This window comes from Colletotrichum truncatum (assembly GCF_014235925.2).
Source record: "Colletotrichum truncatum strain CMES1059 chromosome Unknown Contig_0006, whole genome shotgun sequence".
NCBI lineage: Eukaryota > Fungi > Ascomycota > Sordariomycetes > Glomerellales > Glomerellaceae > Colletotrichum > Colletotrichum truncatum.
The window spans coordinates 2,534,591-2,550,996 of NW_027222403.1; the positions used below are offsets into that span (position 1 = coordinate 2,534,591).

Here is a 16,406-nt window from a genome sequence, read left to right on the forward strand (position 1 = left end):
TTACTGCGTTGACTTCTCTTATACTAATTGGAACTACGATTTTGTGTGAATCATTTGACTAGAATTACTTTACTGACGACCCCAAAATGATGGGATTTAGTTTTAGAATGATGCGAATCATGAGTTGGTATATCTCGATTCTTTGGGACCCCGTTTCTGGTGCTCGGCTTTGAATACTAAGGCACACTTCCACTAAATACAAAACGTTCTAGGTACATTAAGGACATAAGACTGATTAGTTAAAGAGATACCATTATGTTGAGGTGTTGTGAAATACGGGTTGGTGATCGCTCAAGAAAATCAAGAACCTAGTAAGCCTTAAGAGCCAACTACTCTTCGCCAGCTATCTCCGTGGCTGTCATTATATGCCCTCGTCTTGCCTTTTCTTGCTTGAGGCAGATGAATCGCCTAGCCTACAGGCTCTTGTTTATTGGCAAACCTAGACCAAAAACTACGTGAAACCCGTGTGCCATTATGTAGGAAGGGATTCGCTCGGCAGGTCTTGAAGCTACTGTTGATACATGAAACCAAGCTACAGCTTCGTTTGTAGGATACAGAATTCCCCGTGCAAGCTTCTTGGTACAACTTCTTCCTCAAAAATCTCAATGCGAGAACCCATTGTTGGATAATAGATGCCGGAAATAAGCGTCTCTGTCGATCCTCTCCCTAAGGAGCTAGGCAAAGGCAAAGACCTGTCGGAGGAAGGTGTGGGGGATAATGATGCTCAACAGCCATCGCAAATTTTGTCGCCGAGGAATTGTTTATTTAAGCGTGATACCAGATGATAGGATCTTCTACGAAGAAGTAGCTTGGGTTTTCAGCCAATGGGGTAACCGTACACTGCTTCGACTTCCCACATACATCTGTTTCCACGGAAATCGCATCGTCTGTTGTGATTTCGAGGCTATGTAGGATGAGAAAATGAAGAGAAGTAGATCTTTACGAATGGTTGTCTGCAGCCGAAAGAAAGCGCGTTTGCCTGCTCAGTGCAATAGGACATGTTCACACCCATGATCCCAAATACAGAGTAGGTAGCGTCTTCCTTCGAGTTATATTTCTCATTGCCGCACAAGGTAGCCTCTCTGCCGCGCAGAAACTTTCGACCGGCCTCTTCCTCTTCAGTCCGTTAATACTGACCTTTATGATGCCGGCTGTATGCCCGACCAGCGATGATTTGGTATCAATCTCGGCCCAGTCCACAGCGTGGAGATCAATCACTTTGGGAGTCAGAAGCATCAGACTATGAAATCAATGATAAAACCTTGCGCTACTTCAGCACGCTAATTAGCCAACGGGTGACTCGGTTGGAGCAAGCAAAACCGCTTTCATTTATCTATGCACATGTTTCCTTTATTATGTTAACCTCAACGCCCCCTAATGGCATCTAGCACAATTCAAATTGTCGCTTACAGCCGTCATTTCCTGAAAGATGACTATTTTCGGCCCTCATGTATGAGACGCCGTTACATACGATTTATGGGGCAGGTCATGAAGGTTGGAGAGCTTTACAGTATAACGTCAAAAACTCTTACCGCAAGGAGTTGAGCATAAAATTTTTTGGATGAGTGAGCAGATTGTGACAAAGACAGATGAATACTTGCGTGTTCAACACAGGCTGCAGGAAGATTCAGTCCCTGGTCCCTACATGCCGTTATTTCGTCGATGCTTTAAACTAGATCTCCAGATTTATATACCACTTCCGAAGAAATCATGATTGGTCGCCCTTGACTTTGCGTCCAACTCGTGGCAGATGAGTGTCGCCTGCCGTTATGTTGATACGATGGAAGAAAGTTAGATTAGGTAAGTCTTGCAGTCAATGCCGGGGGGCCGCACAGGAAACACACTGTGCGGACACAGTCCGCGGGTCCACTTTAAAATTTCCATGTCAATTGCAGCTTTCGCAGAAATCCAGAATATCCTCGCTGGACTTCGCACCGTCAACCATGGATATCCTCAAAGTGTTGTCGCGAGGCATCAAGCAGACCTCAAAGGGTCCCAAGGCTGCGAATAATGCGGTGACAAACCTACCGTCGGCCGGAAACCGAACAAATCCCCAGCTTTTCCACGATGAAGTCCCCTCTACGCGGGGACACAAGAGGAAGCGCGGCAAAGAAGAGGTCGAAGAGAAGGAAGAAGCGCAGTTGCCCGAAGTCGATTTCTTTGCGCCTAAGCCGGATCCTGGAAAAGAAGCAGAGAAGGCGATAGAGGCCGCCGCGAAGGACAAGGATACTACGCAAAATCCTGCCGTCAAGCCAACTCTGCTCCCCGAAGACGAGTGCCGACAGATCCTTCGTTCCCACCGATTGAAGCTCACGCTCCTTTCCGAGCGTCACAAGAATCCTTCCAAGGTTACAAAGAGCAAGAAGAAGAAGAAGGCTGCTGTCGAGGTGGAGAAAGAGACGAACCTGCTTCACCCGCAGCCTCTGACCTCATTCCGCGAACTGCGGACGAACTATAACATCGCCCCCTTGCTGGCGGACAACCTGGCTCACCAGGGCTATAAAGTGCCAACTGAGGTTCAGCTGGGCAGCCTTCCTCTTCTTCTGCAGCCCGAGCTTGCGCTCAAGGAAGTTCCTCACAATGACGAGCTGGGCGACGTGTCGCGAGGAGTTGACTTCTTGGCCGTTGCGCCGACGGGCAGCGGTAAGACGATTAGTTTTCTAATCCCTGCCATTAACTCCATCATGCAAAAGAGGGCTTCTGCCGGTGGAGAGCAAGATGACCACGAGCTCTCTGCAATCGTCATTGCGCCGACAAGAGAGCTTGTTTTCCAGATTGTCAACGAGGGACGTAAGCTTGCCCAGGGTTCTGGCATCAAGGTTGTGGGCATGAAGAAGGGCATGCGGGTTCCTTCTGAGGAAGACGAGAGCTCCGAGAGCGAGGATGACAAGTCTGAGAGTGAGAACTCTGAAGATGACGATGAGGACAGTGAGACTGAGCCTGCCAAATCAAAGCACGTTACGAAGGCAGACATTTTAGTTACTACACCGGCACTCCTCGTCAACTTCCTCACATCTGGATCATCAAAGACTCAGCGCGTGCTCCCAACGGTCAAGTCACTCATTCTTGACGAGGCCGACGTTCTACTTGACCCCATTTTCCGCGAGCAGACCATGGCCATCTGGACCGCTTGCTCTAACCCCGACTTGAAAATCACATTCTGGTCTGCGACGTTCGGATCCAATATTGAGACCTTGGTCAAGGAGATTCAGGCAGAGAGATCATCAACTAAGCCCTTACTTCGCCTGGTTGTTGGACTGAAGGACACGGCTGTCCCCAACGTAACTCATAAACTAGTCTACACCGCAACAGAGAAGGGAAAGTTGCTTGGTCTGCGACAGCTCCTTCACCCCACCGCAGGAGACGACTCGGGCCCTCCGTTGCGCCCCCCGTTCCTAGTCTTCACTCAGACCATTGAGCGTGCGACCGCGTTAGCAGAGGAATTGAAGTATGACATACCACTGGCAGCTGGCGGCCCGACCAGAATCGCTGCCCTGCACAGTGGTCTGTCTGATAAAGCTCGTGCAGGAATCATGCGCCGCTTCCGCGCTGGCGAGGTCTGGATTCTGATTACGACAGACGTGCTCGCCCGCGGTGTCGACTTTGCAGGTGTAAACGGCGTTGTAAATTACGACGTTCCTGGCTCCAGCGCTGCCTACGTTCACCGTGCTGGACGTACCGGCCGAGCCGGTCGTGAAGGAGGTGTTGCTGTAACCTTTTACACAACTGACGATATCCCTTTTGTCAAGAGTGTTGCCAACGTCATCGCCGCCAGTGAGAAGCAGGCTGGCAAGTCAGGCGACGAGGCCAACGTACAGAAGTGGCTCCTCGACGCCCTGCCAAACGTGAGCAAGGCAGATAAGAAGAAGTTGAAGGAGAAGGGCGTTGAGGCAAGACGTAGCCACGGAGCGGCGATGATCTCTACCGAGAGTAAATGGGAGAGACGGAGGGAAAACAACAAGAAGGGAGCTGCTGCAGCGAGCAAGCAGAGGAAGAAGCAAGAAAAGTCCTCCAGGGCGGACGATAACAATGATGTTGGTGAATGGGGAGGCATTGACGACTAAGCTACGTTATTCAGTGAAATAATCCTAGTACGTGCCTGCCTACAACGCATCGCATGTTTTGTCGTTCAACCTTTGGCAAAGTGTGATGCTGTGAATATCCAAGACATTGTGCTTTATCAGTTCCGTCAAACATGATGGTAGTGGCTACAGACTAAAAACTATGGGAGATTTTGAGCGTGAGTGGCATCTCGCTTTACTTCAACCTGTATTGTCTCCGTAAAGAAGGAGTAATCAGATCCAAACAAGAAAAGACCAAATTCCAGAGTGGAAGGCCGAGGACCTCAAAAATGATGAAGGTGATGAATAGATGAAAGACCGAAAGAAGCATATGCCTCGCTAGCCCCTTGCCTGTTTGTAATTCCCTGGTTCTTCTTTGCTTCCCAGGCGGCGGGAGGTCATTTGGCGTAAGCCAATCTCAACCCGTTAAATAGTAGTGTTATTCACGCCACAAACCTGCCGCACTATTTGCAGGCGCTTCTCAGAATATTGGCCATACCAATAAGCTGTCTTTAGATGCAAGTTATCTTTCCACTTCTCGAGACTCCTTATCAACTCATCCCGATATGCGCCTCGTGGAAGAGGCAGATACACACTGGCCAGGGCGCTCTCGAGCAGGTTCGTGAAGGTTCTCCATTCGCCAAGATCATCGATCCCTAGTGCGAGGTGAAAAGGGGTAAGGTTTTCCCTATTCAATAGATTTACCGCACCCCGAACCCTGCTGTCATTCAGGAGGTCCCTGAGTTGAGTCTCACGCCGTTTCAATACCATGTCGTGTAGGACCGTGTTGCCATTATGGTCGTATATGTCTATGCGAGCACCATTGTCGAGTAACGTGCGTACGAGATGCCCTGGGTACCAGAGCATCGTGTAACCCTGGGCATTACGGAGGTTCACGTCGCAACCACTGGACACGAGTTCATTCAACACTACCTTTTGAAGCTCGCTTTTTAAGATATCCTGGCGCGAGTTGCCTTCATTGGCTCCCTTTAAGTCAAAAATACTGAAGCCGTAATCCTTGGCAAGTGATTTCCCGCCGCGTTTGAGGAAACCAATAACTCGGCTGAGGCTGTCAAGCGCCTGGGGACAAACCCATTTCTTTAAGTCCACGCCCCATTCAAGAAGATGGTCTGGCTCGATAGCCTCACTTTCCATCCAATTGATAACAGCTTCAAGGCATGTGGTTGAATTTGTGATGCCAAGTTCCTTGTCTGGCCTGGGAAAGTTGAGACTCCTTAGAGAATCTCGCAGAAGTTCTTCGAGATGTTCCTGGCCGTGATGCTGGTCCTCAAAGTAATCGGCTCTCGAAAGAAGAGGTAGAAGAGCTTCAACTTCGGAAACGCTTCCGCTTTGAGCTTTCTCCCTCACCAGTGACCTGGCTATCCGAATCCGTGGCTCGTTTTCGGTCCTTTTCAGTACATCAATTACGAAGTTTAACCAGAACATGGTCTGGTCGCCCCAGGTGCATCCGGCGAGTTTCGCCGCTATTATTTCGGGGCTTTCGTATGCCGCGTCAACTTGCCGATATCGAGGCACGGCCTCTAATTCCTGGCATGCTTCCCTGATGGTAAGAAGCTTTGGGGAAATGGCGAGCCTCTCGAAAGGTGATTCCATTGGTCCTGAGAAAAAAAGTCGTTCAGTCGTTGCAACACTACATTGAATGCAGGTTCTACAGTTGATTTTTATGCAATCGGAACAGAAGATATGTTTACACGGAAGAAGACTGAAAGACATCAGTATAGTTCTACAAGAGGCTTGCCTTCATAGCAAGATGGTAGGTAGACTCACGCTATGTTGCAGAGATTCGTCTCACACCAGGGGCACAGCACAATCCGCCGTCTGAATCTGATATCATCAGATAACATGAGATCCAGAGTACTAATGCTTTTCAGACTAGACAATTTAGAATCGTTTGACGATGCGTGCGGGTGCGCTGGTGCAAGTGGCACATGTAACGTGAGCTGCCTCTTCTGGTAATCCTGAAGCGAGATAGGAGTCCATGCCGGTATTCCGGTAATGGATTTAAAGGAAGCTGCGTTCAAGAGCTGTAGATTAATAAAACAGCTGTTCTTCCAGTCCCAATTTCTGGCGGTAGTGTTTTTGTGAATTTGTTGGAAAAGCGGCACTCCAGCCCCCAGGCCCATCGCCCAACCTTGCCTAAAGCCTGGATTAGGATATGACGGAAGTTGGTGATCTTTCCCCTTCAGCTCCCCGGCAGTCTTCCGTATGCAAAATATGCGCACTTCATTCCCTGCCAACTTCGAAACCTCAAGCACGTGATCTAGGGGCATGTAATCAGAAGGCCAGACACTCAGGAAAGCATCTGTCTTGGACGTTCCAAATGACCAGCGGGGATGAACTGAGTAGGTAAAAGTTCTCGTGCAGCTGTTACAATACCCGCAGTCGATATACTCGTCATGAAGGCAGTGGGAAATAAGAGACCCAAGGTCAAGAAAAGGTGAACACGTAAGGGTTTTGTTAAATTCGGACACATCATATCTGTCTTCTGTAACAAAAAATTTGAGATGGACAGTTAATGAAAAAACAGGGCGGAGGCGGACACTAGAAGTTGGATCGGCGCCTTGCTTTCCTCTCATCTGAATTAAGTCCTGAACGGTAGAGACCCGGCGAGAACGGCTGTCGTTGACGTGGTAAGTGTATTGAGGAGGTTCAAAACGAGAAATGCCACAAGTCGTGGGGTAATAGTCAGGACGGCTTCGTTGCTGGCTACCGTTGATGGATAAGATCTCGCAAGCGCTGTGCAGCTTGGCATCTGTCTTGAAGTTGGACATGACGATGACTGAACCATTTTCCAGGCCCGAATCCGAGGCACTGTCTGTAAAGCGTAAAGAGCGACCCAATCTCCAGAAGTCCTCATGTACACGGAAGTCGACATGGTCCCAGAGAGGGGCTGCGATCTGTAGTTGTATCCCGCCAACGCCCTCTGTTCCTGTAATCTGGTGTTCGGCGGAATATTGCCATCCAAGAGGCATGGCAACAAATTGTCTAGTCCCATCAATATCATCCTTGTAACCATCTAGCCTTTTCTGCATTGGGCAAATCACATAGTCTTGTTCGTTTGCTCCTGTTTCTGTTGCTGTTTTTCCTGAAAAGCAGTTGATAGATCCAGCATAAACCCTGATGGCAAATTGCTCAGCACCACCATAGTCATCAGCCTCGGTTGGCTCGCCTTTTGTAAACGAAATGGCGAGGCCTTCTCTTTGGAAGATGGGGAAGAACATCCCTCCCTTTTCGTGCATTTCCGGTGGTAGCTTTTCTTTATAGTCCTCAACGTTGAATAAGGGGAATGAGCCCAAGAAGTCGGAAGTTCCTGGAGCCCTACTATCTTTAGAGTATCCATAATAAGGGTTGCCATGTTCAAAACTGTTGTATTTGGAACTACTGTACCTGTGACTGTTATGTTCAGAACGATAGATCCCGGGTTGCCACCTCCTCGAAATCGATGGTGAACGTTGAAAATGCCTGTCATTCGGAAGTCGCAAAGTCCTCTGGAACGTAATGTTGGTGCAGTGCTGAGGATCAAATGCATTGCGCACCACAATTCTGGATGACTTTTTCTTGACAAGTGGCGATGTCGAAGTTTTTGGATACACATTTGCCCGTATACATTCGTTGTAAAAGTCGATAAGCCTTTCATGACGATTCACCCTCAGCCCATCACGAACGATATAGGAGCTGCTGCCATCTGTGACAGTCACAATTGAAGCGTCCCGGGGCATAAACGGCGGGAACTTGGCGCCATTCTCCGTATCTATGAATCCGCATATTCGTTCGTATTCATGATGGTTATTGCTGAGTTTATTCACTACGGTTTGCGAAAGTGTCTCATCGAGTTCAGAGATGATATCGCATAACGACGTGTCACTGGTGGTGATGATCTCCTTCGTGATCGCTCCTTCGTGTCCTGCCTGCTGGAGACCTTCAATAATCAACTTCACACGTTGTGGACCGCTTGGTACAGTCGGGGAGTTCGCGGTCGGACCTTTGTTTTGTGATGATTCGCCGCTTACTGGTGCCGCCAGAGTGCCTTGATTTTCTTCTGCCACCGTCCAACTCGACAGCCAGTCGTCAAAGGAAGCATACGTCTGCACCACAGACTCGACGCTTGTATTCTCGATGCTGTTTGTTGTTTGGGCATTCATGGCATGGTCACTAACAGGCTCATTTGTGACCTGCTCTTTTTTGATGATGGATCGTAGGTCCTCGATGGCGCCAAATATCATGTGCAACATCTTGTTTTGGCTCTCCCCTGAGCAGTTCCTACCAAAGCTGTTAGAGAGTACTAGACGTACCAATGAGGTTGATTTTCAGGAATAAAGAAAGGCGTTTCCACGTCCAAGGAACTCACTGCATTGCAATAAGAAGGGTCGTCTTCTGTCCTTCCAAAGAGACCTGCAACTTTTGTATCTCCTTCAGTATATCCGGACGAGCCAGTCGGCCGGCCATATTACTGATGAAGTTCCCCTTCATATCAAGATTTTGGAACTGCATCTCAATATCTCGCAGGCTCCTCGCGCAAGACTCGACAGGCTCTCTGAGAGCCTCCTCCCCTGGACCTGTGTAAGTTTGGTCTTCAAGGCTCTTATTTATCCGGGTGAGAGCGGTGTCAAGAATTTCGGCGTTACCTCGTATAGAGGCGGCTGCTTTCTCAGTGTATCGGTCTGACATCGTCTTGGCCAGCTTCACGGTTGATGTGGCCAGCGTGATAAGGCCAGCGACGCTGGCGGCTATGGATAGAGGGTCCGCCATGGCGTGAAGGTCTTTCGAAACATATGATGAGGCACGAGGAAAGTCTCAAATCAATCATAAGATCCTAAGAGGCATTTATATGGTAAATTCTCGGAGGGAACAAGGCTAACTACAAGGCTTGTCGACTGCCTCATCCACCACTGCTCCAAGGTATGGCATGGTGCCGCACCTGAAGGCCCTGGCAGTCGGAGGGTGTGGGGAGTACCCTTGAGATTATCTGGTGCAATGCTTGGGGTGCACCAATTAAAACAATAGTCGGGTTCAGAGCTGAATTTTGTTGCAGAAGCGCCATGCTTCTTCCAGTGGTCAACTTATGGCTGCGTCGCAACCCTGCAAGTCACGTAGACACCAACCGGGGAAGTGTTGGAACAATATCAGGCTCGAATCCAACGGACGATGAACCCAACCTGGAACGACTGCTTTCGTGCGCCTTGCGCCTTGCGATTGTGAACCATGAACGGCGTAGATAGCATGCTTGGTGTTAGTGGGACTGTATATGGGGTTGAAGAGACTCAGCAAGTTCCATCCAGTAGTAAGCCGGTCGAAATACAACATTTAACTATGCATCGAATCTGTAAGGCTACTACAATAAAGAAAACTACGAACCCAACGGTCCTACATGATCACCACGGACCCAAGCAGGTAGGTCGATTCTGCCAGCAATCATTCAGGCACTCAGGATCAAGTCCCTTGGCGGGTGGTGTGGGCACAGCCACTTTAGCGTGTCTCACTGTGGGGCCTCCAAGCCCTGTTGAGTAAAGGGTCATAGGTGTCCTTCCACCATGTATGTTTCAACAATCTCAGGAAGGGTGGCCGAGTTGGTTATGGCGCCAGGTTAAGGTCAGCTTAACATCTGTTTCCTGGTGGGGCAACCCGCGCGAGTTCGAGTCTCGTCCCTTTCAAGATTACTTTTGCTGTTTCCGAAGATTTCTTTTTCTTTAACATTTTCTTGACTTTGTGTGCTTCAGTGCATATGTAAGTAATAGTTAAGTAGTAGGTATTTTTGCTTGTTACTCAAACCTTCATCGTAGGAATAGGAAGTCGGGCTTAACGTTGAAAGGTCGTTGTGTTTAAACGCCAGATCTGGCGCTTAAGCATCAGGGGACGGGAGATATATGTACAAGAGTAATGATGCCAGCTAAGGCTGTTGTCCCTATTCCTACACCTGTCCGATCTGGACATTTTCCGCCATCCACTACCGCTTACCACTCTTCCACCTCGCCAGCCTTCGGCTGCTGCACTCTGACGATCTTATCACAGTTGAGCAGACAAAGGGGATCGAGAGCCTTCTTGATCTGTAGAGTAACAAAAGTTAGTAATTGCCATTACACAGGCTCTCGGAAAATTCACTCACCTGTCTCATCGTATCGACAGTCGTCTCGCCCAGCTCGTGGGGAAGGTAGTCTCTCTTGACCAGACCAACACCGTGCTCGCCCTTCGTACGTTAGTGACATTGCTCCAGCGACTCCCTGCAGTATACATACCGTGACAGTGCCCTCCATCTCGATAGCTCTCTTGACCATGTTGTGCACAAAGTGCTCAGCTCTCTTGCGCTCTTGGTCGTTGTAAAGCAGGATAGCTGTGCACGTTAGTACTTCGCCTTGCATCTTCAGCAAGGAATACTCACTATGGAAGTTGCCGTCACCGACGTGTCCGACGATGGTTCCAAACAGTCCGGTCTTGGCCATGGCCTCTTTTGTCTCCTCAATGATGTCCGGCAGCCTGCTCATCGGCACCGCGACATCTCCAGTCCAGACGTGGTCGCCCTCGCGCTTGACAGCCATCGTGCTCCACAGAGCTTCCTTTCTTGCGCTCCACAGCTCATGTTGCTCTTCCTCGTTCTTGGCGAAGTCGAAAGTCTTGCTGCCGGCCTTGGACGCGAGCTGCTTCACCAGCCCGATCTGCTCCTTGACGCCCGTTTCCGTGCCCGCAAACTTGAAAAAGAGGGTCGGCGCCTCGGCCCACGCCTTGCTCGTCATGCCGGCTTTGTTGATGCACTGCATCTGCAGGTCGTCCAGGATCTCCACCGCTGCAACAGGGATGCCCGCGGCGACAACCTTGGAGACACAGTTGGCCGCATCGCGGATCGTCGGGAACGACGTGACAGCGACAGATGTCGACGCCGGCTTTGTCGTGACCTTGAGCGTTGCCTCCGTCACCAGGCCCAGGGTGCCCTCGGAACCGATGAAGAGCTTGGTGAGGTCGTAACCGGCGGAACTCTTACGGGGGCGCTGGCGCGTCTTGATGACGGTACCGTCAGCCAGCACGACTGTCAGACTAAGAACCCATTCGCGCATAGTGCCGTAGCGGTAGGCGTTGGTGCCACTGCATCCTGTGCCAATCATGCCGCCGATCATGGCTCCCGGGCCCGGATCCGGCGGGAAGAAGAGGTTCGACTGAGCAAGCTGGTCATTAAGAGACTCCCAACCGACGGCGGGCTGCACGACAACATCGAGGTCCTCTTGGTGCAGCTTCAAGACCTTGTTCATGCGGCCAAAGTCGATGGAGATACCACCTCGCGTAGGCGTGAAATGTCCTTCAAGACTAGTGCCGCCGCTGTAGCCGACAACGGGGATGCGCCTCTCGTGGCAGATCTTCATAATCCGAGAAACCTCCTCCGTTGTGCTCGGGAACACTACGCAGAAGGGACGCTGATCGGGCTTGGCCGAGTGCGACGACCACTCGGAGTCGGCGTGGTGCTCAATGTCGGTGATCGACGTGCTGACGTGCTCCTTGCCGACGATGTTGACGAAGTCAGCCCATGCAGCCTCGAGATTCTCCTTGTTCAGCTTGTGTAGTGGCGCAATTGTCTTGTGGAGCGGCAACGTCGACTCTTCGTTGGGACTTGAGGGAACGAGTGTGCCGAGGTAGTACGAGGCACCGATCGATGCGAGGAGCACTGCAGGCAAAGCGACGCATTAGCTGATGGTTTGATGCCCAGATCAAAACGCAACTATGCAAGTATCCCACTCACCAAAGGTATAGGCGTAGTTCCTGCCTCCAGACATCCTCTCCCGCTCAGCAGCGAACCTCTCCCGCTCCGCCCGTTCGCGCGCCAATCTCTGAGAGATACTACCGACAACCTGGCCCTGGAATGTACGGCCGGTCTTGTCTTCGTTCGACACCGGTCGATCAGGCTTGCTCGACATCTGCCGCGCGGCTCCAGCGGACAGAGCGACGCATCGCCGGCGTGGGGCCGGGCTTGCAGCTCTGAGGCTCTGAAGAGCTGCCTGCGGAGCTCTAGCTCTAAGATGCGCCATTGCGCTTATTCGACTCGCAAAGAGAATGATATCGATGATTCGGTTTCGAGTAGGTAATTAAGTCGAGCGTCAATTGTAGTAGAACAAGACGCAGCTTGTTGCCATCCGGATTCGGAGGTCTGGGTTGAGGGGAAGGTGGTGGCAGGCCTGGAGATATTTTGTAGCTGGTGGATCTGCGCCGCCTTAGATCTTTTGGAGCTCAGATTGCGAGATGGAATCCATGCAAAAGCCTGCAGAAACTGGTCGTTGGGCCCCTGTAAAGCTGTCGGGGATAAGGATTGGCCGGCCCGGAAGCGGGGAAGTTATGGGACCTCCACGGTGCGACCGCGACCGGCGCAACTCCACATTTTGCCGTGGCTTCCACTTTCCCTTCCGCCCGCTCACTCACTAAACCCGAGGTGAAGTGGACGAATTAGAGTATTTTCTCTTGAGAGCGCGCCATCATGCATGAATCGAACGAGGACATGTCAACTCTACAAGGGGGTCTGGGTTTCAGTTATGCATTAGCGATAGCAATTCGTCTCCGATAAGACAGCTCTGCCCCCCGGCTCCAGTACCGGCATCGGCGTGAACAATAGCATCTCAGCTTGCAATGAGCACAATGTCTAATAATACACTGGTATCTTCATTCAGTCATGCGTCCCAATCATATTTCAGCCCTACCCCGCCAAGTAGCGGCTTAACCACTCTTCCAGCCGGGGACGAGCTGCACATTGAAAGTCGGAGTCGCGCCCTGCAGATGTGCCAAGTACGCAGCCAGCTCTGGATCTTGGTCAATCTGCAGAGGCATCTCCCCGCCTTTACCGTCCTTCAGAACCCCCTCAACTCTCAGACAGACGGCACCAGGAAACTTGCTGGCCGCCACATGTCGTAGCACCTGCACCGAGTGCGAGTTCAATGTCGCGATCCAAAGATTAGCATTAACGACGAATGTGGACGAGGGGTGCAGTCGTAAGTAGACGGCCACACTTGTGGGTACCGGCGCGTGGAAGATGGGCTGCGCGGCAGTGAACTGCTGTGCATATTGCTGGTCTACAAAAGCAGCTTGCGCGTTGGCAGCGAGTAGGAGTGAAGACCCCAAATGCGACTCCAGCGCCATACTCGACTGACCAAGGAGTGCATTAGATAGTATGCGGGCAGCGGAATGACCGAGGGGGTCGGCGGTCTGGGCTTGCAAAGACACAGGCATCAGCATCTGGGGCTGGCTGTCCCCAGAACTGGGAACTAGACCCATAGAAGAGACCTGACCAGAGTTTCCATACTGGTTGACCAAATCGGAGTCAGCTCGAACATGATCAACCACGTCCTGCTGCCTCGATTGCGAAAGCCCGGGATTCCGCTCTTGCTGGGCTCCAACAGCTTTCGGTTGCTCCGCCTTCCCAGGAGACTCTTTCTTTGGCTTATCCTTCCTCGTTGTGTCATCCCGCAATCTCTTCATGACATCCCGAGCGAGAATGTCTAGAGCGCGCAGTTTGTCGGCGTAGCAGGGATCTGTAGGCCCGAGGGCAATAATACGTTGGATGAGGTCTGATTCGTCCTCCCATCTCTTTTTGAGGTCGTTCCACTGGGCTGGCCCGGCTTCAGACTTGGAGCCAAAACAGCCGTCTCTCAGAATCTGATCAAAGACAGCACGTAGATCTCTAGCTTCCTCGGGGTTGATTCCAAGTATATTCTTGGCCTCTGCAAGAGTGATGCGTTTGTCTAGTGTCCGTGTCCGCTTCGTCACATCGGTGCATATAACATCGAGCGCCAACTTCTTGGACTCTTGGTTTTCTGTGGACTGCCACATGACGTCTTGCAGCTGCGACATCTCCCTAATCAGCCTGTCCTTTACGGCTTCCCATCTGTCGGGGCCGGCAACGCTCTTCTTGACGATGTCCGACTCCTCGCAGAGCTGTGCAAAAGTAGATCGAACCTGTCGATAGACGTCATTCGTCAAGCCAATTATCGTCTTGGCCTCGTCAAGCGTGGTCTCGGATGGAAATCGCGGGGCAACCGGCGCATCTTGAGAGGCACTTCCCCAGGCCTTCAATCGCCGCCGCTTTCTCCGACTGTTGTCTTCATTCCAAGCAGTGGTGAGCTCGTCAGGCAGAGTCCCGAGTGTGTCATGATCTGTCAATGTATCCGGAGTCATGTCCCCTGTGTCGCCGGGCAATCGCTGGTTGTCACTCTGCCCCTCGAACATGCTGTCCGATGCTAGAGCCGGCCGGAGCCCAGAACCAAGAGTTTCCTTGGCCCGCTCGCCGTTCGCAGCTTTCAGAAGCCATCGATTTTTCGTCCTTACGCGGATCAGCTCGCGCTTCTTGATATCAAACCCGTCCTCCTTCAAGACGCGGAGCATCTCTTTTTGAGGAAGATTCCGTTCCCATAGCTCCTTGATACGTGCAACCAACCGGTCGTTCTTGTAGGCGGGGTTCTGCTTCGAGGGGAAGTCCCATTTGCGGAACTGGGTCTGAAAAGCTCGTTTGCTGCAAGGTACGTCATTAGCTGGGCATTTCTACCCCGGATTTTTTGCTCGCCATTTTTGGAAGGAATAAAGCTTTGGGTGGATCGGCTGGTCCGGCCGGCGAGAGAGACCATGATATGCGGAGTGGAAAAGGGGCCTCCCGGGCCCAACAACCAACGTGAAACTGACTCACCAGGGAGAAAAGTTATGGTGGATTTTCAAGTAATCCATGATGTCCTCGAGGGACTTCTTCTCGTTGATGTACAGCTGAAAACATAGCTTTTCGTGGGCATCCCAATCATAGACCATGCTCTAGAAGTGTCGTATGCCTCATGTCGAGGAATGCGTCTTTTGGTCGAGGGTCCAAGGGGATCTACAATGCGCAAGTGGTTGGTTGAGTCAGCCGTACTGTGCCACATAATGGTGGCATGGGTTTTTAACACTGTCACTCTTATCGCGACCTTATCTCGCCTAGGTAGATTACAATGCTATCTCAAGCTGCATTTGGTCGTCAATTTGTGCAAGTATTGTTTGATAGCTTGGTTATAGCGATAAAAAAGGTTACCAATTGAGCCCTCCAGTTTCCCAAGAACTCTGGCGGACTAAGCCGCTCATTTAGAAACTCCGCAGAGTTTGGAATATCCCGTTTACATATACTCAGAACAGCCATACCGGACCTCGGTATCCGGTTGTGAGACCCCCTCAATTTCAACTTCCGCTTGAACCTTTCAACTTCACAGTTTGACCAGCAGATACATCGACGCCCATCGTCGTTAGTCAGTGCCTATCTCAAGGCAGAGTTCAAGTCAGCAGTCAACAGCTGTTCCGCCTCATATTGAAAACACCGTACTTGTCCGCGCCCCAGCATCATGGTGAACCTCCCAGACAGTTACAACACCCTTTCAATCCCTCAGATACGCCTCTCTCACCATCCAGCAACTTCACCAACCCCTACCCCCGTGATAATTCTCACCCTTAACCGCCCAGCCGCCCGAAATGCCTTCACAGACGAGATGGCCCACTCCCTCGCCCGCGCATACTCCCTACTCTCCGAGGACCCCCGCGTGAAAGTCATAGTTCTTACAGGTTCCGACCCCGAGAATAAGACATTCTGCGTGGGTATGGACCTCCACTCCCCCGTCTCCCTGCCATCCACTCGCGACGCCCACCGCGACACTGGCGGCGTCGTCGCTTTAGCGATGCACAACTGCTCCAAGCCCATCATCGCCGCCATCAACGGCTCGGCCGTCGGTATCGGTATCACCATGGCCCTGCCGGCGTCCATCCGTATCGTCTCCAAATCGGCAAAGATCGGCTTCGTCTTCGCGCGCAGGGGCTTCAACATGGAGGCTTGTTCGTCGTTCTATCTCCCCCGCCTCATCGGGGCGGGCCCGGCGCTGCATCTGGTCACCACCGGCGAGGTATACCCCGCCGACAGCCCTCTGCTACGGAATCTATTTAGTGAGATCGTCGAACCCAATCAGGTTCTTCCGCGTGCCCTTGCGATTGCCGAGGACGTTGCTGCGAACGCTAGCACGGTTGCTGTCAGGGTCATGCGGGACATGATCCTCAGAACGCCCGATTCTCCCGAGGAGGCGCACTTGCTGGAGAGCAAAATATTTTTCGATTTGTTCAGAGGCAAGGACAGCAAAGAGGGGATGGATAGTTTCATGCAGAAGCGGGCACCGAAATTCCAAGCAACCATGGAAGAGGACGCGCCAAGCGCGTACCCGTGGTGGAAGGAGAAAGATTTAAAGGCCAAGATGTAACTATTTCACGCTTTGAATTGACTCATGATAAGAAAACTAGTCGCTGCTCTGTTAAGTATGCCTTCCATGGCTTCTGTCCTCCGATACAACCCAGCCTTGA

General features: G+C 51.4%; 5 protein-coding genes across 5 annotated transcripts; 2 read left to right on the forward strand and 3 right to left on the reverse strand.

Annotated features, from left to right (window-relative positions):
• Positions 1–1,943: 1,943 nt before the first annotated feature.
• Positions 1,944–4,064, forward strand: CTRU02_209974 (ATP-dependent RNA helicase rok1; the record flags this gene model as incomplete). The annotated part of the gene is made up of 1 exon (XM_036720790.1): positions 1,944–4,064. The coding sequence occupies one exon, from the start codon at positions 1,944–1,946 to the stop codon at positions 4,062–4,064; it is 2,121 nt and encodes a 706-aa protein (XP_036587630.1).
• A 423-nt stretch (positions 4,065–4,487) lies between these two features.
• On the reverse strand, positions 4,488–8,831 carry CTRU02_209975 (uncharacterized protein; the record flags this gene model as incomplete). The annotated part of the gene is made up of 3 exons (XM_070205372.1): positions 4,488–5,680; positions 6,793–8,342; positions 8,431–8,831. 3 exons carry the CDS (start codon positions 8,829–8,831, stop codon positions 4,488–4,490), a joined length of 3,144 nt encoding a protein of 1,047 aa, XP_070061020.1.
• Positions 8,832–10,033: 1,202 nt separating this feature from the next.
• CTRU02_209976 (d-lactate dehydrogenase) lies at positions 10,034–12,091 on the reverse strand (the record flags this gene model as incomplete). Its single annotated transcript, XM_036720793.1, has 5 exons — positions 10,034–10,126; positions 10,186–10,266; positions 10,316–10,410; positions 10,459–11,730; positions 11,806–12,091. The coding sequence occupies 5 exons, from the start codon at positions 12,089–12,091 to the stop codon at positions 10,034–10,036; spliced, it is 1,827 nt and encodes a 608-aa protein (XP_036587633.1).
• Positions 12,092–12,770: 679 nt separating this feature from the next.
• On the reverse strand, positions 12,771–14,846 carry CTRU02_209977 (clr5 domain protein; the record flags this gene model as incomplete). Its single annotated transcript, XM_036720794.1, has 2 exons — positions 12,771–14,559; positions 14,731–14,846. 2 exons carry the CDS (start codon positions 14,844–14,846, stop codon positions 12,771–12,773), a joined length of 1,905 nt encoding a protein of 634 aa, XP_036587634.1.
• A 560-nt stretch (positions 14,847–15,406) lies between these two features.
• CTRU02_209978 (enoyl-CoA hydratase/isomerase) lies at positions 15,407–16,306 on the forward strand (the record flags this gene model as incomplete). Its single annotated transcript, XM_036720795.1, has 1 exon — positions 15,407–16,306. The coding sequence occupies one exon, from the start codon at positions 15,407–15,409 to the stop codon at positions 16,304–16,306; it is 900 nt and encodes a 299-aa protein (XP_036587635.1).
• Between the last annotated feature and the right edge of the window lie 100 nt (positions 16,307–16,406).